This window comes from Oncorhynchus tshawytscha, linkage group LG03, assembly GCF_018296145.1.
Source record: "Oncorhynchus tshawytscha isolate Ot180627B linkage group LG03, Otsh_v2.0, whole genome shotgun sequence".
Classification (NCBI taxonomy): Eukaryota; Metazoa; Chordata; class Actinopteri; order Salmoniformes; family Salmonidae; genus Oncorhynchus; species Oncorhynchus tshawytscha.
The window spans coordinates 52,920,528-52,940,034 of NC_056431.1; the positions used below are offsets into that span (position 1 = coordinate 52,920,528).

At 40.5% G+C, this 19,507-nt stretch overlaps 1 protein-coding gene across 1 annotated transcript in view; it reads left to right on the top strand.

The window, feature by feature from the left end:
• The window catches only part of lrp1bb (low density lipoprotein receptor-related protein 1Bb), a gene marked incomplete at its 5' end in the record, with an annotated part of 288,348 nt that overhangs the window by 209,753 nt on the left and 59,088 nt on the right, over nucleotides 1–19,507 (top strand). Inside the window, 11 exons of the mRNA XM_042319665.1 lie at nucleotides 143–256; nucleotides 533–682; nucleotides 999–1,121; nucleotides 3,617–3,736; nucleotides 4,459–4,587; nucleotides 8,552–8,674; nucleotides 8,900–9,040; nucleotides 9,536–9,723; nucleotides 10,814–10,997; nucleotides 11,262–11,347; nucleotides 16,949–17,071. Coding sequence (XP_042175599.1) covers nucleotides 143–256; nucleotides 533–682; nucleotides 999–1,121; nucleotides 3,617–3,736; nucleotides 4,459–4,587; nucleotides 8,552–8,674; nucleotides 8,900–9,040; nucleotides 9,536–9,723; nucleotides 10,814–10,997; nucleotides 11,262–11,347; nucleotides 16,949–17,071 — 1,481 coding nt within the window. The remainder of the gene's footprint in view (nucleotides 1–142; nucleotides 257–532; nucleotides 683–998; nucleotides 1,122–3,616; nucleotides 3,737–4,458; nucleotides 4,588–8,551; nucleotides 8,675–8,899; nucleotides 9,041–9,535; nucleotides 9,724–10,813; nucleotides 10,998–11,261; nucleotides 11,348–16,948; nucleotides 17,072–19,507) is intronic.

Sequence of the window (19,507 nt, forward strand, 5' to 3'; positions counted from 1 at the left end):
CCTAGATATTCTCCCTGAACCTGATGATAAACACTACTGAGTCATCTACCTGGTTCACACTATTAAGTGCTCTCTACCTCCCTGATGATTTAGCATCGGGCCTTTTTGAAGTGTTAATTTCCCTTTCCCACTATCCTCTCAGATGTCACGTGCGTGTCGTCTGAATCATCCTGCCAAGATGGGAGCTGTATCACCGGCTCAGCCTGGTGTAACCAGGTCATTGACTGTGCTGATGCCTCAGATGAAAAGAACTGCAGTAAGTTAAGCCTTGTCAAGGTGTGGTGTGTGATGATCCAAAAAAGTGTTAGTTTGCAAACATGGTAGCCTGCTATCACCATTGATGGATCACTTGGGTTCAGTCATCCAGCATAATCCAGACTATATTTACAGTCTTATTACACAGGTAAAAGAGCAATTTAATGTACAGTGTTAACTTGACTTTACCTGTTTATACCTTATCCATCCAAAGTGTTAGCGACAGTTTGCGGATTTGTAGTAGCTAATGTTTAGCTAGCTAATGTTTTTTGTGTAGACCACACAGACTGCTCTGACTTCTACAAACTGGGGGTAAAAGAGAGAGTCTTCATTAGCTGTAACTCCACCTCACTGTGTATCCACCCCTCCTGGATCTGTGATGGAGCCAACGACTGTGGAGATTACGCAGATGAGACCAACTGCCAGGGTGAGTCTCTCCTCTTCTCTCCTCTTGTCACGTCTCCTCTCATCACCTCTCTCGTCTCGTGTCCTCTCCTCATCTCTCCTCCTCTCTCCATGCTCTCTGCTTAGGGAAGACAGATTGAGGAAGTCCGCTTCAATTAGAGAAGAGTTAGAGAAAATCATAAAACATAAATATGATTTCCTGAAGTGATTAGGCGAGACAGAATTAGGGATTCGCAGAGAGCTTAGGGAAAAGATAATGACCTGAATCATTACTGAATCACCACTGAATCACCTCTAACACCCAGATGACTATTCCCTTCCATTGTTGTCTGCCCTAGTTTCCCACGGGCAGAAATGTGAAGAGGGCCATTTCGCCTGCCCAAGCGGTAACTGCATCTCCAGTGTGTGGCTGTGTGATGGACAGAAGGACTGTGAGGATGGGGCAGATGAATTTCAGTGTGGTAAGGCTTTGCTATGTTGATGGTCCATTACGTTACAAAGAGTTTCTAAGACAGCTTGTCTGAATGACTTAAAGACAGCTATTGAAGCCACAAATCCAGTGTATTAATATGGACAGAAAGACTGTGCTGACTTGGCCGATGACGTTTAGTTCAGTAAGGGCGTGCTATGTTTATAAGACCATGTGGGTAGCGACATTACATTCCGCTACAAAGAGACCATCTATTATTGGGCTTGTCTGAGTGACTTCTAGACAACCACAGGAAGCCACAAATCCAGTGTTAGTCATGACAAATCAGTAATGATTAGAGTTAATTGTACAGTACGTCACAGAGCCATGTCTCTTCGACACATTCTATTGTGCATCCTCATTGTGTGTTTAATTGCATTTCCAAGCTGTCTGCTAACCTACTGGGTGTTGTAGAGAGTTTATCTCCAGCCTCGATATTCAAATATAGCCACTTAAAAAGGACACTGTGTTTTCTTTCCTGGCTTTGAATTAGCATAGTCTACCTTTGTGTGTAACTATTCATTAATTAGCCATCAGTCGTGATGAGTTGTTATCAGAGATGGAAACATGTGCGTTCACTGAAAAGTGACTGATATCTGAAAGGATCACATGGAATGTTCCTTTCACATGGAACCCTTTTACCAACTCTCACCAGGGAAGACAAGAACACTTCTAGCCCACCTCTATGATCATCTTTAATGAATGCATAACTTACCATGACAAAATAAAGGACTTTCCAATTAGATAGCTAGAGCATAACCGAGTCATGGTCTGGGTAAATATGCTATCAAACCAATTACTTATTAATGTACACCAAACATGTCATTGCTTCTGTCATCAAAGTGAAGAAAAAGGATCTTCCAAGAGCGTTTGAGTGCCACTGAGGTGTTAATACATATGCTCAACTCACCTCTGTCAGAGTTAGGCTTCAGATTAATAAATGCACTGAACTACTGAGGAATTCATTCATTTTGATACAATGGCCCACACAAATAACACTGTCATATGTGTTAACTGTCTTGAAGAGTAAGATCATGCTTGTTTGTTGAAGTGAAATAAATTACAGTAAATTGTCTAAATCAAGGGAAGAATACGGTTTGGTAATCGTATTTAATGAATTACATGTTAACTGGGTGACTCATAGGATACCATTTCATCTAACATGATTCTGTGTACCATCAAAGGAGTGAAGAACATGTTCCCATTCATTTAGTTAAGTGCTTCATTATTGTTTGAATTTATTTGGTATCGAGAATCAAAAATGTACCGTAGCTCCTTTCAAAGCTGAGCAGAATGATGCTGCTGTCTGAATGGCATTCAGTCTGTTAGATGTTTAGATTTGGCATTCCCAGGACAAATAGAAGATATTCCAATTTCGCTAAGTTAATTACCATATAAAAAGCCAATGATATTGATAAATTACAGTAAAGGAAAACAGTTTGAAGAAAATGTCATTTTCACTGGTAATCCAAAATCTCACAACTGATTAGATGAAATACTTATCATTGTAAAACGTCTGATGAGCTTTCTCAGTACAGTGAAATACCATGGAAGCCTAAGATATGAAATATTAGCATCTCTTCTAAACTGAATGGACCTTTGCGAGACTGGGAGAGACAGAGGCACTGGATCTAGGCCCCCAAGGGAGGGTGGTTCTGTGAAGTTAAATGCCCCGATATGAAGATATTTGTTCCCATCTGTATCTCCATCTGTGATTATCCTGTTCAACAGTATAAGACTTATTTTTGATTTACAGCATGTAAATCAGTGTGACCTTGAAAGGAAAAGCATATATGATCTATGAATAGCATGACATGCATATATACTTATTTTCAAATAATGTGGCAAATCAGCAACTTATTTCAAAATACATTATTTAATATACCTCTAGGACCGAACGGACCTAGGTTCAAATGCATGGAGTATTGAAATAATTGTATTTTTCTGTGTATTTTAGTATTTCCAAATACATCGCAATATTCAACTACTTGTCTTTTCAAAGAATTTGTGTGCAATTTGTATGTTACAAATTTGTTACACACTTGTTATGATTTTGTTCTGGATAAATGACTAAAATGTCATTATTTCAGTAGGGAGTACATTCTCAAATCATAGACCCTTTTGGCAGTATTTGTAATTCTTCACATTTTTGCATTATGCAAACCTCCAGCCATTTGATTTAGAAAATAAAAACGTAAATGTAAATGGGTTTTTTTCTTTTCACATTTGTAACCAGTCGGCTCTCCTTAAAACCCCTACAGATGTTTCATACTAAAAACTGACGAAGAGAAAGCACAACGTCTTCTAATTGGCTCCAAGGCCAATAACCCTCTCTGAAAATAGAAAGGCTAAGGGGCAAATGAGAAAAGTGTGCTTTGATTGAAAAGAACTAGGTGACTTCTACTACAGTGTGTTGTTTTTGTCTTTTTTTTCTTTCACTTAAGTGTTTAGATTTATGGTGTTGGGAATGTGCTGTTTCTCCCCTAGACTCCTCTTGCCTGTGGAACCAGTTTGCCTGCTCTAAGAACAAGTGCATCGCCAAGCAGTGGCTGTGTGATGGAGAGAACGACTGTGAGGACGGATTGGATGAGAGTGTGCAGATCTGTGGTAAGTACCCACGGTCATGTGGCAATACTTTGGGTGAAGGCAACATGTATCTCAAACATGCGGTTTGAGACCAGTCTGACAACCTGATTGCAACATTGTAGAACATTGTTTCGAGACCAGTTGTAGACCTTTGAGTTTTAAACTAGGCTATTGAAATTATGCACAGAAATGAAATTAAAGAGATTAAAAATACTTTGACGACGTGGTGAGGGAAAATAGATTTTTCATCATTATGGCCAAGAGGCAGAGCAATTTCACAGCATAAATGAGATGTTACAATAATTAATTTCTCCATAAACAGAAATAATCATACAACAATAAATAGAAAATGTTTGCTGGGAACAGTGGTATAATTGGATTGTAATAGAAATGTCAAGGCAATATTAATGAAATAGCCCTAAACCTTTCCCTACACTATTGCAATTGAAAGAAAGAAAGTACATTTTAACCAGACAAGCATTATTGAGCAAATGTACTTCAGTTTATTTTCACAGAATGAGGATTTTCATTAATTGCTTTGTATTGTCTCTGAGGCCACATAAAACGTAACAGATCTTATACGATATAGGCCTATGCTTGAATGTAAGTGGCAAGAAGGGAATGGATAATATAATATATCCATTCTACTTTTTAACTCACCGTTGTCTTAGGATATAGTTCAGCTTAGTACATTATGCAGTTTGCTTGACCTTTCCCCTCTTTCCCCCTATTTGCCCCCTCAGGTTTGGTGACGTGTGCTCCAGGGTTATTCAGCTGCCCTGGGTCCTACGCCTGTGTCCCCAAACACTGGCTCTGTGATGGGGAGAGAGACTGTCCTGATGGCAGTGACGAACTGGCTGCAGCTGGATGTGGTAAGTTTGCAATGGCCCCCCATATAAATTTTAGATAGAGCCACAGACAACACTATCTTTACTATCTGTTAGATGACAACAAAAGATCACTCCATGTCAATGTTGATTGGGTAACACTTGACATTGTTTTCCCTATTACTATGTAATATAGCTACACAGTAATAACTGTAGTAAAAGCATAGTAGTTAAATGGGTAATTGTGTGTAATTACATGTTAATAAGGTTGTAGCACAATCAGTTATTACACAATTGGAACAAGGAATGTGTAATTACACAAAACATTGCTGAATGTTTTTCCACATGTTTAATTACTGATGTCATTACATATATATACTTGTTCCACTATGTAAGTAATGTTTTGTAATAACACATTTCAAAGTCACATGCGAATACCATGTTAATAACTCAACCCAAAATCTGTCCTTGTTACATGTAACTACAAGGTGCCAATACCATCAAATCCACATGTAATACCAGGATTAATAAATAGGCTAGGACCTGGTAACACCATTCTATATACATCTGGCCCTTCTTTGGACACTGTGCTAACAAATCTCCAAACAAGCTTCAACGCCATACAACACTCCTTCCATGGCCTCCAACTGCTTTTAAATGCTAGTAAAAACTAAATGCATACTCTTCAACCAATTGCTGCCCTCCCACTCGACTAGCATCACTGCTCTGGACGGTTCTGACCTGGAATATGTGGACAACTACAAATACCTAGGTGTCTAGTTAGACTGTAAAATCTCCTTCCAGACTCACAGTAAGCATCTCCAATCCAAAATTAAATCTAGAATCGGCTTCCTATTTCGCAACAAAGCCTCCTTTACTCATGCTGCTAAACATACCCCCATAAAAAACGGACTATCCTACCGATCCTTTACTTCGGCGATGTCATTTACAAAATAGCCCCCAACACTCAGCAAACTGGATGTGGTCTATCACAGTGCCATCCGCTTTATCACCAAAGCCCCATATACTACCCACCACTGCAACCTATATGCTCTCGTTGGCTGGCCCTGACTACATATCCATCGCCAAACCCACTGGCTCCAGGTCATCTATAAGTCTTTGCTAAGTAATTCCCCACCTTATCTCAGCTCACTGGTCACCATAGCAACACCCACCCGTAGCACGCGCTCCAGCAGGTACAGTTGAAGTCGGAAGTTTACATACACTTAGGTTGGAGTCATTTAAACTCGTTTTTCAACCACTCAACAAATTTCTTATTAACAAACTATAGTTTTGGCAAGTCGATTAGGACATCTACTTTGTGCATGACACAAGTCATTTTTCCAACAATTGTTTATAGATTATTTCAGTTATAATTCACTGTATCACAATTCCAGTGGGTCAGAAGTTTACATACACTAAGTTGACTGTGCCTTTAAACAGCTTGGAAAATTCCAGAAAATGATGCCATGGCTTTAGAAGCTTCTGTTAGGCTAATTGACATCATTTGAGTCAATTGGAGGTGTACCTGTGGATGTGTTTCAAGGCCTACCTTCAAACTCAGTGCCTCTTTGCTTGACATCATGGGAAAATCAAACAAAATCAGCCAAGACCTCAGAAATAAAATTGTAGACCTCCACAAGTCTGTTTCATCCTTGGGAGCAATTTTCAAATGCCTGAAGGTACCACGTTCATCGGTACAAACAATAGTACGCAAATATAAATACCATGGGACCATGCAGCCGTCATACGGCTCAGGAAGGAGATGCGTTCTGTCTCCTAGAGATGAACGTACTTTGGTGTGAAAAGTGCAAATCAATCCCAGAACAACAGCAAAGGACCTTGTGAAGATGCTGGAGGAAACAGGTACAAAATTATCTATATCCACAGTAAAATGAGTCCTATATTGACATAACTTGAAAGGCCAGAAACCACTGCTCCAAAACCACCATAAAAAAGCCAGACTACGGTTTGCAACTGCACATAGTGACAAAGATCGTACTTTTTGGAGAAATGTCCTCTGGTCTGATTAAACAAAAATATAACTGTTTGGCCATAATGACCATTGTTATGTTTGGAGGAAAAAAGGGGAGGCTTGCAAGCATACTTCCAAAGTTGTGGCAAAATGGCTTAAGGAAAACAAAGTCAACGTATTGGAGTGGCCATCGCAAAGCCCTGACCTCAATCCTATAGAAAATTTGTGGGCAGAACTGAAAAAGCGTGTGCGAGCAAGGAGGCCTACAAACCTGACTCAGTTACACCAGCTCTGTCAGGAGGAATTGGACAAAATTCAGCCAATTTATTGTGGAAAGCTTGTGGAAGGCTACCCGAAATGTTTGACCCAAGTTAAACTATTTAAAGGCAATGCTACCAAATACTAATTGAGTGTATGTAAACTTCTGACCCACTGAGAATGTGATGAAAGAAATCAAATCTGAAATAAATAATTCTCTCTACTATTATTCTGACATTTCACATTCTTAAAATAAAGTGGTGATCCTAACTGACCTAAGACAGGGAATTTTTACTAGGATTAGATTTCAGGAATTGTGAAAAACTGAGTTTAAATGTATTTGGCTAAGGTGTATGTAAACTTCCGACTTCAACTTTATATTGCACTGGTCATCCCCAAAGCCAATACTTAATTTGCCCGCCTTTCCTTCCAGTTCTCTGCTGCCAATGACTGGAACGAATTGCAAAAATCTCTGAAGCTGGAGTCTTATATCTCCCTCTCTAACTTTCTGCATCAGCTGTCAGAGCAGTTTACCGATCACTGTACCTATACACAGCCAATCTGTAAATAGCACACCCATATTATTACTTACCCTTTTACTCTTTTTTTTGCACCCCAGTATCTCTACTTGCACATCATCATCTGCATATCTATCACTCCAGTATTAATGCTAAATTGTAATTATTTTCGCCTCAATGGCCTGTTTATTGCATACCTGCCTACTCTTCTACATTTGCACACACTGTACATAGATCTTTCTATGTTTCTTTTCTTTTGTGTTATTGACTGTACGTTTGTTTATGTGTAACTCTGTGTTGTTGTTTTTGTCGCACTGCTTTGCTTTGTCTTGGGCAGGTCGCAGTTGTAAATGAGAACTTGTTCTCAACTGGCCTACCTGGTTAAATAAAGGTGAAATAAAACACAATTAAAAAAATAAAAAAATTGTAACAAGGCACACCGTGTCATTAACTGCTGGTCATTTTCAATAAGTTTATTTCTATTGTTACAATCTCTGTTTGAAGCTGGTGTACTAAACCGACAGTAAAAGATGCAAAAATGAAATTAAAGACCGGGAAGCATAGAAATTGCGCACATATTTTAGACTTGCTTTCAATGAGAATGACAGATATGTAACTCACATTTCTATGTGCATTTGGTGTGGTTGCCCAAAAAGTTACATAATGCAGCTTTAATGTAAAGTGAAGTGACATTTAAAAAATTTTTTTTTAATTTGTACTTACAATGTAACAACCTTTGCAAACAACAGGCTAACCAGGAGAAAATAAGGAGACAGGAGAACATTTTTATCTTTAATGGATTTGACAAACCATTCAAATTCAATTCCCCATATCAGAATCAATGGAATAACTATTTTAGTTAGCTTTACCACTCTGTGTTAGTATGTTTTACTAACTAGGATTTCCACATTATTCACTAAAGGAGAGTGTGAGAGTTCAGTGTGATGTCACTACCTGGCGTTCCTCTGGCGTCTTGTTTTCCTTCTTTTGCATGTGCAAACATACAATGGCAGTCACTAAATAGTGGACAAAAAAGGTTAACAAAATATGAATGAGTTTTTGTTTTTTTAGGATTTTGGAGAAGTTAGAGTTCACCAGCAATAAAAATGAAAGTGATAAGAAAATACCTCCTCCACCTCCACCCCACTTCCTCAGTGCTGACTCCATATTGTTGAGCATATGCATTGTGATCCCACATCTCTAGAGTGATGTTGACTCGTAATGTAACCCTTCAACATTGTTTCTCACCCACCCCCAGCACCCAACAACACATGTGATGACAACTCCTTCCGTTGCCACAACAAAGCCTGCATCCCCCTGCGTTTTGTCTGTGATCATGACGATGACTGTGAGGATGGATCTGACGAGTCACTTGAATGTGGCAAGTAGATTTGTTGCTTTCTCTTCATTACCACAGAGTAATAACTGAGTAATAACATTGTATTACATTATAACAGAGTTAAAACTCATTAAGACCTTACTGTAACAGAAAATTAGTTGGAAGTATAATGCCTTTACAGTAACTCGGAACTGCGATGATGTGTTGGCCTGTGTGAGTGTCAGTTAGTGAGGCTGCAGCACTCTCTTTGTATCTCTGTCTCTGCAGAGTACCGGTCCTGTGGACCTGAGGAGTTTCGCTGTGGGGACGGCCGCTGCCTGCTGAGTGCTCAATGGGAGTGTGACGGTTACCCGGACTGTCCTGACGGATCTGACGAGCTGCCCCTGAACCTCAAATGCCTGGCTGCAGGTAATGTAGTCTACTGCTGTTAGTACTTTCTGGCTGCAGCTGGTATAGTCTACTGCTGTTCGTAGTTTCTGGCTGAAGCTGGTATAGTCTACTGCTGTTAGTACTTTCTGGCTGCAGCTGGTATAGTCTACTGCTGTTAGTACTTTCTGGCTGTAGCTGGTATAGTCTACTGCTGTTAGTACTTTCTGGCTGCAGCTGGTATAGTCTACTGCTGTTAGTACTTTCTGGCTGCAGCTGGTATAGTCTACTGCTGTTTGCTTAGATACAGGTACTGTCTGCTGCTGTTTGGTTCTCTCTACAGTACCAATCTATCCATTACTGTCAGCAGTCTAACTAATAGAGGATAGAAACGAAAGATATGAAGACTGTACAAGTAAAACTTTCCAAATAGCATTCATCTTGAATAAAGTTAATCTGATTTACCAAAATGCAGTATAAAAAATAACTATCGGAAATACTTTTTGCTTTGCCATTGAGTTATAAATTACCTTCCAGGGAGTCTGTGCAACGGTTCATTCTTCATGTGTTCCAATGGACGCTGCATCTCTGAAGGGAGTCTGTGTGACAAGAAAGACGACTGTGGAGACAGGTCCGATGAGAAGAACTGCAACGTGAACGAGTGTCTGAATCGCAGAGTCAGTGGCTGTACACAGAACTGTCAGGAACTTCCTGTTGGATACAAGGTAGGAATTATCACGCTCGGGCCTTGATACACGCTCGGGCCAGTATACTCAGAATCATAATCAAGGTTAGTTTTCCTTTCGTCAGGTTTTATAAGTTCTTAATATCCAATCCTTAGTTCTGTCAGAGACAGATTGATAGGTGGACAGCTGTAACACGCTGGAGGGTTTGCAGCTATTACCAATAATAATGTAGCCAAAACAATAGAAACGTTTTAAATAAGTACAGAACCTGAGTTTAATCAAGGAAACGGTATTGTTTCTGAAATATTTTGTATGCAGAAGACTGTAACACAGCACTGGTAAAGTGCCAACATTATTATCTCCTTATTTTCATGATTTAAATGATTGATTATGTTGTGCCTGAGACTATATTAGGCTTACCCACACAAGCTAACTGTGCTATTCTGCTGTCTGGCCTGGATCCAGGGCACGGTCGTCGCTCCGGGGTGACCACACAGCCATCAGAGATGTCAGAATAACACACTCTGACCCTCAATCTGGGTTCTCCCCTTGCCTCCTCCTTGCCCCCCTCTTGCCCCCTCCTTGCCCCCTGCTCTCTGCATTACAAAGTGACCAACAAGGATAGAGTAAAAAAGTGTTCCCTGACCTGGCTGTCTAGAGACTGAAGCATAACAAAGCTGGATGACCAGAGAGCACATCAACAGAGACCCCTAACTCATCCATCTGGCCTGAACAGATATATCAGCAGAAAGGCCTGGAAGGTTAGAACTGTAGATCAGAGAGGAATTTAAGCAGTGGCCAGTAACAGCTGATACAGTTATTTTGGGCTGGATTTGCTGAATGGCAGCCGTTTTAATTTATTTCGTATTGTTCTTCTGCCATGACATGTATGTCATCATGCTGATGCCAGTGTTTTTTATTGGTCTTGTGTTATTTTGTGAGTAGATGTACTGGCAAATTGAGAAGTTAGATTTAAGTGAGTGTTGTTACAATTTACATTTGGAGCTGAATGTCCCGCATTTACTGTATCAACCAGCTGCTGCAATATCTTGAGTAAATAGACTACAATTTGTTCAATTTGTCTAGACTAAAATATGCTCCATTACTTCTCTGTTTGTGTGATGATCAGTGCAAGTGTTGGCCTGGATTCCGGCTGAAGGATGACGGGAAAACGTGTGTGGACGTTGATGAATGTTCCTCCAGCCTGCCCTGCAGCCAGCGTTGCATCAACACCTACGGATCCTTCAAGTGTCTGTGTGTGGACGGCTACGAAGCCCTGGAGCGCAGCCCCAACACCTGCAAGGCTCTCTCAGGTAAGGATATTCACGTCTTGGTAATTAGCTTGTAGTGTATTAACCTGCTGTCCGTCAGAATGGTTCTCTAGTGATGTACAGTATTTCACAAGAGCTGTTCTAAAGGATGTTTACCTATTTTCAGAAATGCCAAGCGTAGGACTGTAGAATACCAGTGCTGTACTGCAGTCTGATGGAATGGTTCCAGTGACACATTGGATTCCAGTGTTTTTTGTTTTTGTTTACCTTATTCTAAAGGACATTTGTTTGTTCTCTTCCTTTCAGTGGAGGAACCGTTTCTCATACTAGCAGATCATCATGAAATCAGGAAACTGAGTGTGGATGGATCAAACTACACCATTTTGAAACAGGTAAGAGGAAACCATATATCTACAAGATAATATAGAAAACATATATCTACACAAGTGAAAATATTTGTTTTAAACTGATGCCAAAATATGCATACGGATCTTAGTCTGTCTATCACTCTGTTTTGGAAAGATAAGACCGTCTCAGGGTAAAATGACAGAAACCAGAAGATCAAGTGCACACAATTAGATCTGTAACCATATCTGGTTTGCATATATTTATCCCTGTCACTAAGATTACCTTGCTACTACACTGCCATGTTGCATTTAGTTAAGATTTTACATTTGAGTCATTTAGCAGAAGCTTTTATCCAGAGAAACTTACAATTAGTGCATTCATAGTTGTCCTTGTCTTGTGTTTCACATGTCTCTGATTCATCTGCTGACTTTGACTGTTAATGAGAGAGAGGGGGAGAGAGAGAGAGAGAGAGAGAGAGAGAGAGAGATTAAAACCGGATCATGAAATGGAACCGTGAAACCTTAATGGTGCAACAATTAAGATCCGTATAGTGACACATCTGTTATAACAAGTGGCCCACAATACTGGCCCGTTGAAAACACCCTCATTTAGCCCTAATAATACTCTCTGCCTGCAAATTGAGTCATTATGTAAATCAGTTAAATGTAACTGAAAGGTCGCTGGTTCAAATCCCAGAGTCAACTAGGTGAATAATCTGTCGATGTGCCCTTGAGAGATTAGCACTTAACTCTAACTGCTCTGGATGAAAGAATCTGCTAATTTACTAAGATGGAAACTGATAAATGTATGGTATATTGCATTTAATGTCTTTGTACAAAATACTGACACCTTTTCATGGATCACTGCCTAAGCTAATTGAATCATGTACGGTATCTTGTTTGTATTTTATTTATATTAATTTCAAAGTGCTCCAGGTTACTTAGATACAGGTATAGTTATTTGGAGAGATAATGGACTTTCTTACAGCAAAATGTTCACTATGACTACAGTACTTCTCATTCCTATTTCATAGGAAATATCAGAAGCATTTTTAGCAGGGATATACGTGGGGTCGAGGTTGCCTAGCCTGACCTTGTTATGAAGAGGAGATGATAGTTGAGAAGTTGTGTCAGAAAAGCCACAGCTGCTTGCTTCTTACAGAGAGAGCTCTGTATTACAGTATATACCCTGTGTACCATCTACGTTTCGGCATTACATTACATCATTTTGTCATTCTCCAGCTTGTCAACCTTCCAATTTCAATGTGATTCTTCACTCGCCCTCCCTGTGGGGGAGTCGACCTGCTCGTGTTGATTGACAGTGGGAAATAGTGTTAGTGAGGTCCCTACGGAGAATCTATTTCAATCACGGTTAGGCCTCATCACCACTGTCATGTTAGCCACTTGAATCCCAGGTTCATTTTATGAATCACACACTCTGAGAATAGAGTTTAACCTGGGGGAATTCTATAGGGGCCTATTGAGAATCATCTCTTCCTCCTGACTCTGTTGAGTGGCCTGGCTGGCCTCAGCAGCAATCATTCACTTTAATCACTATGTTAGCATTAATGGAAGCTGAAGTGGGGGGGATCTGCATATGACCATCTCTACTAAGTAGCGCTGCTGCATTACCGTCTGGCTGACACTCCACTGACCTCGTGTCAGTGTATCAAACCATTACATGTTCAATTTAAGTCATGCCACTAATGATTTTATGTAAATCTGAGATGATGATCCAATCAGCATGTTACAGTTATTAACCCTTTTCATCAGATGGAATGTATCTGGACTTAATCACACTACAAATGCAGTTGAGTCATCTTACCATATCCATACTTTTCATACAATTAGGCCTACAATATACGTTATTATGCCTGATGATAGGCCTACATACAATAGGCCTATTTTGGACCTCTGTCTTTCTCCCCTTTTGTATTAATAAATGTAAGAGATTGAGTCCACCCATATGCAGTCCTTTCCTCCAATGAGCTGTTTGGCCTTAAGAGCTGCTCTGTCTGAGAGAGAGAGAGGAAAGAGAGGGCTCCCCTAGAGAGGTCCCTAAGGATACTGGCGCAGGCTGTCTTTGAGGGTGTTGATGATCTGATGAAGATGTCTGGTACAGCCTGTCAGATTCTCCGACACCTTATCATGGCACCTGCCGTGCAGCCCAGCAGAGGAGGTGCAATTGTTAAGGGAGTGTTTCCTATCTGACTGACAGGGGGTCTTCTGAACATGACAGCAAGAGATGTACCTCACTCTTATGTCTTTGATAGGATAGGGCTTCTCTTGGTAGTGCTTCAGTTTTCACTGGGTTTAAGAAAATAGCTGAAGGCAGTCACTGCATTTCGCAGGAGACTCATGCATGCTTTTATTACAAGCAGGCTTGACTACTGTAATGCTCTCCTGTCTGGTCTACCCAAGAAGGCTATTGGTCAACTGCAAAACATACAGAATGCTGCAGCACGGATACTGACCAAGATCAGACGGAGGGCACACAGTACACATGTTTTAAAGTCTCTGCACTGGCTGCCTGTGAGTTTTAGAATTCAAGATTTAAGATTATTTTATTGTTTTTTAAATCAATACACGATTGTGCACCCCAATACATGTCAGAAATGCTTTTAAGTTATGTAACCAGTAGGTCCCTCAGGTCATCTGGCACTGCCCTCTTAACTATCCCAAAGCCTAGGAACAAGAGGCATGGAGAGGCAGTCTTTAGATGTTATGCCCCCAGCCTCTGGAATAGCCTGTCAGAGAACCTGAAGGGGGCCTTAACTGTGGACATATTTTAAAGAGATCTTAAAACACATTTTTAGCATTGCTTTTCCTTGCGGTGCTTTTTAGTTGTTTACTTAGTTTCATTGTTTTGTATTTTATCTTGTTTGTTGTGAAGTAAATATTTCATCATTTATTTTCTTTGCTCATTTTCCTGTCCAACAGCATCACCGTGTGACCCAACTGAACTATATTCTACAGGTTAGCTAGACTCCTATCCCCAAGCGTGTGTGTCATATTTCATTACTCCCAGTCAAACAGATCAAGGAATATAAACATGTGCCCATTATAGCGCCACTGTGTGGTTGATCACAATGTCATTGCATTGGTTTAGTCTTGACATTGTTTTGGAACATGTGTATCAAGTTGTTACATAATGAACATCTTGTGTGTGATTTATATGCATTTATGTGCCAGACCACGACCAGGTGAATGTTTATTGATAGAGTAGAGACCATGTTGTGTGAGATGCTAGCTTGTAAAATATTGCATTGATAGACCTTGGGCCAAATATGCTGTATATGAAGTTTTGTGCAGATCAGTCACTCGGTGCCAGCAGAGTAACGTTTTCTAAATTCCAAATGCCGTCTTTGAGGCAAATGTGTTCCTTATGAGTAGAGAGACCTATGTACCTATTTGACTCTAGGTCAAATGGGGCATGCCGTTGCATGAGAGCGTGTGATTCATGGGCCTTTACCATCATGTCAATTTGCACCCTCCTAGGCCATATCACAGCAATTTGTATATTTCACCAAATCTTTGGAGAACCGGAATAATGAACATCAACAAATACAGAAACCCTAGCTAAATCTAAATGTGTTGACCGGCCTGTATGTGTGGATTACTTACGTTTGTGAATCATCCACTTCCAGAGTCTCACTGAAGAATATGCCCTCACTTACAGTATACGTATAATGCTTTCGGGAAAGTATTCACACCTTTTGACTTTTTCCACATTTTGTTATGTTACAGCCTTATTCTAAAATAGATTACATTGTTTTCCCCCCCCCTCAATCTACACAAAAAAAACAATGACAAAGCAAAAACAGGTTTTTAGAACATTTTGTAAATGCATAATTGTTTTTTTTACTGAAATATCACATTTACATATTGTAAGTATTTAGACCCTTAACTCAGTACTTTGTTGAAGCACCTTTGGCAGCGATTATAGCCTTGAGTTATCTTGGGTATGACGCTACAAGCTTGGCACATCTCTATTTAGGGAGTTTCTCCAATTCTTCTTTGCATATTCTCTCAAGCTCTGTTGGGTTGGATGGGGAGCGTTGCTGCTCAGCTATTTTCTGGTCTCTCCAGAGATGTTCGATTGGGTTCAAATCCGGGCTCTGGCTGGGCCACTCAAGGACATTCAGAGACTTGTCCCGAAGCCACTACTGCGTTGTCTTGGCTGTGTGCTTAGTGTCGTTGTCCTGTTGGAAGGTGAACTTTCGCCCCAGTCTGAGCGCTCTGGAGCAGGTTTTAATCAAGGGTCTCTCTGTACTTTGTTCTGTTCATCTTTCCCTCGATCCTGACTAGTCTCCCAGTCCCTGCCGCTGAAAAACATCCCCACAGCATGATGCAGTCACCACCATGCTTCACCGTAGGGATGGTGCCATGTTTCTTCTAGACGTGACGCTTGGCATTCAGGCCAAAATGTTCAATCTTGGTTTCATCAGAGCAGAGAATCTTGTTTCTTATGGTCTGAGAGTCCTTTAGGTGCCTTTTGGCAAACTCCAAGTGGTCTGTCATGTGCTTTTTCCTGAGGAGTGGCATCCATCTGGCCACTCTACCATAAAGACCTGATTGGTGGAGTGCTGCAGAGATGGTTGTCCTTCTGGTAGGTTCTCCCATATCCACAGAAGAACTCTGGAGCTTTGTCAGAGTGACCATCAGGTTCCTGGTCACCTCCCTAACCAAGGCCCTTCTCTGCCGATTGCTCAACTTCTTGCTCCTAACTTCTTCCATTTAAGAATGATGGAGGCCACTGTGTTCTTGGGGACCTTCAATGCTGCAGACATGTTTTGGTACTCTTTCCCAGATCTGTGCCTCGACACAATCCTGTCTCAGAGTTCTAGAACAATTCCTTCAACCTCATGGCTTAGTTTTTGCACTGACGTGCACTGTCAACTGTGGGAGCTTTTTTAGACAGGTGTGTGCCCTTCAAAATCATGTCCAATCAATTGAATTTATCACAGGTGTACTCCAATCAAGTTGCTGAAACATCTCAAAGATGATAAATGGAAACAGGATGCATCTGAGCTCAATTTCGAGTCTCATAGCAAAGGGTCTGAATATTTATGTAAATAAAGTATTTCTGTTTTTTTTTTAAATTATGCATTTGCAAAAATAAAAAATAAAAACTGTTTTCGCTTTGCCATTATGGCGTGTTGTGTGTACATTGAGGATTTTTTTTATTTAATCATTTTAGGATAAGGCTGTAACATAACAACACGTGGGGAAAAACCAAGGCATCTGAATACTTTCCGAATGCACTCTACTTTCTTACTGTTCTTTGCATTACTGAAGCAATTTTATGATGAAGTACCACTTAATCACAGCTTTTACTTACTCTTTCTTCTGCTTTTAAATCTTGCTTATATTCTGAATTACACTCAATTGCAATTCATAAATCTATTTAACTTGTGAAAAGAGTGCTTCAGGTAGCATTTACCCCTTATGTACAATGTTGTGTAGCTTCTTGTATATGTAGATTTGGTTCATGGGGGAATTGTTCATATCTGACTATTTACTGTTTGTTTCCTGCATATGTTTCTATGTGGCTTGGATATGTAATGTCTGAACTGCATTAAGATTTTCCTTTTTTAGGTCAATAAATGTCAATTGAATCTAATAATTTCTCTCTTGTATCTACAGGGCCTGAACAATATCATCCACATAGACTTTGACTACAAGAAGGAGTTCATCTACTGGATAGACTCTTCCAGACCCAGTGGACGGAGGATCAACAGAATGAGACTCAATGGGAGTGACCTTAAGGTACTGCTGCTAGGGGGTTCGTCAATGCCCCTGAATGCCCCTACCATATGCTACCTACCTTATGCCATTTTACCCCTGAGAGCTTGCTCCCATGCCCCATGCCCCATTTCCCTCTCACCATCCTCTCATGCCCAGCTGGCTTCTTTTATGTAGATGAGGATCATCCTGCAGTGCACACTGCGGTGTGAATGAACTTAGTTCACTCTTCAGTTGTGTCCCAATGGTACCCTATACCTTATTTAGTACACTGGTCAAAATGATCGGCCCTGGTCAAAAGTACTGCACGATAAAAGGAACCGAGTGTCATTTGGGATGCATCATTCAATGGATTTAGAGGTTGTAAATGTCATTGCTCCCAGTTGATAATTGATTAATTTCATCCTGTTTATAGGCAGGCATCATAATGGACTTGTATCATTCACTGAGACAGTAAACAGTGAGGGAACACTGTAATCAATGCCTATTAACAATACAACAATTAGCTGAACGCAACAGGTCTGTAACATAACAGCTTTTCTCTGGCTTAATCATGGAGGTCCGTTCGGGTCATGGGATTGGAGCCCAGAACACGCAGACGTCACAGGAACACCTGGTGGCTGCCCCGTCGCTCCCCGTTCTCTCAACTCATTAGAATTAGTGTGTGGGGGGCAGGAGGCTCATTCAGCTCAATTACACCCAGTCTGTGTCCCAAATGATACTCTTGTTCCCTATGTAGTACACTACTTTTGACCAGGACTGATAGGGCTCTGGTCAAAAGGGTGCCATTTTGGATACTGACCCAGTAGTCCTTGTTTTCCACACTGTCAACACCACCATGCCAGCCTGCCACAGCTCAGAACCAGCTAAAGGGTTTGCGATAGATCTGTAGTTTTTGCATGGGGGTTAATTAAGAGAACAGTGACTAATGTGGTTGATAGTCTAGCAATAGCCTAACAATATGACTTATTTTGGCAAAGACAGGGAGAAGGCAAAGCTGGGGATTTGTGCTTATGTACTACAAGGCAAGTTAATCCCCGTTAAATGAAGAGCATATGTTTCTTCTCTTTTCAGGCATGGAAAATTGTTATTTTTTTATTTTTTTAGATATAGCAGTATCATATTTAGACTTACAGGAAAGGATGAGGGTTTTTCTACGTATATTAATGTTTTTTCTTTGGCATTGTTTGACAATGCAATTTAGACAATTATGTTATAAATAGACCCCTGGGTTATAGGTAATGTTATAACTAACCATAACCTAACATCTTAATTAAGAAGTAGGTACATCTGTTGCTATGGGGTAATGATGTTAGGGACAATACAGGATGAATCCCAATAATTGTTTGCCAAAATAATAATTGCTTGCCAAATATGTAATTATCCTAGTTATAGGTAACAATACTTCGTATGAACTGCCTCCATCATTACACGTATTATTTGTTAATTGTGGAAATAAATTAAGATATGCAAGATTTTTTGTTATATATACAGTACCAGTCAAAAGTTTAGCAGAGACTTAAATAAGAGTGAGGTCATTTTTGATTATGTCATCCAATTAAGTCAGGCAAGTCAGTTAAGAACATATCCTATTTACAATGCCAAAACCAGACGATGCTGGGCCAATTGTGCGCCGCCCTATGGGACTCCCAATCACGGCAGGATGTGATGCTGCCTGAATTCAAACCAGGGACTGCAGTGACGCCTCTTGCACTGAGATGCAGTGCCGTAGACCACTGCACCACTCGGAGCCCAATAGCTGGCAGCTTCATTAAATAGTACCCGCAAAACACCAGTCTCAATGTCAACAGTGAAGAGGCGACTCCGGGATGCTGGCCTTCTAGGCAGAGTTGCAAAGAAAAAGCCATATCTCAGACTGGCCAATAAAAAGAAAATATTAAGATGGGCAAAAGAACACAGGCACTGGACATAAGAGCATCCCGGAGTCACCTCTTATCGTTGAGACTGGTGTTCTGCAGGTACTATTTAATGAAGCTGCCTGTTGAGGACTTGTGAGGTGTCTGTTTCTCAAACTAGACACTCTAATGTACTTGTCCTCTTGCTCAGTTGTGCACCGGGGCCTCCCACTCTTTCTATTCTGGTTAGGGCCAGTTTGCGCTGTTCTGTGAAGGGAGTAGTACACAGCATTGTACGAGATCTTTAGTTTCTTGGCAATTTCTCGCATGGAATAGGCTTCATTTCGCAGAACAAGAATAGAAAGCTCTTTGTTTCTGGCCATTTTGAGCTTGTAATCGAACCCACAAATGCCAATGCTCCAGATACTCACCTAGTCTAAAGAAGGCTAGTTTTCTAATGATCAATTAGCCTTTTAAAATGATAAACTTGGATTAGCTAACAACGTGCCATTGGAACACAGGAGTGATGGTTGCTGATAATGGGCCCCTGTACGCCTATGTAGATATTTCATTTTTCTTTTTAAATCTGCCGTTTCCAGCTACA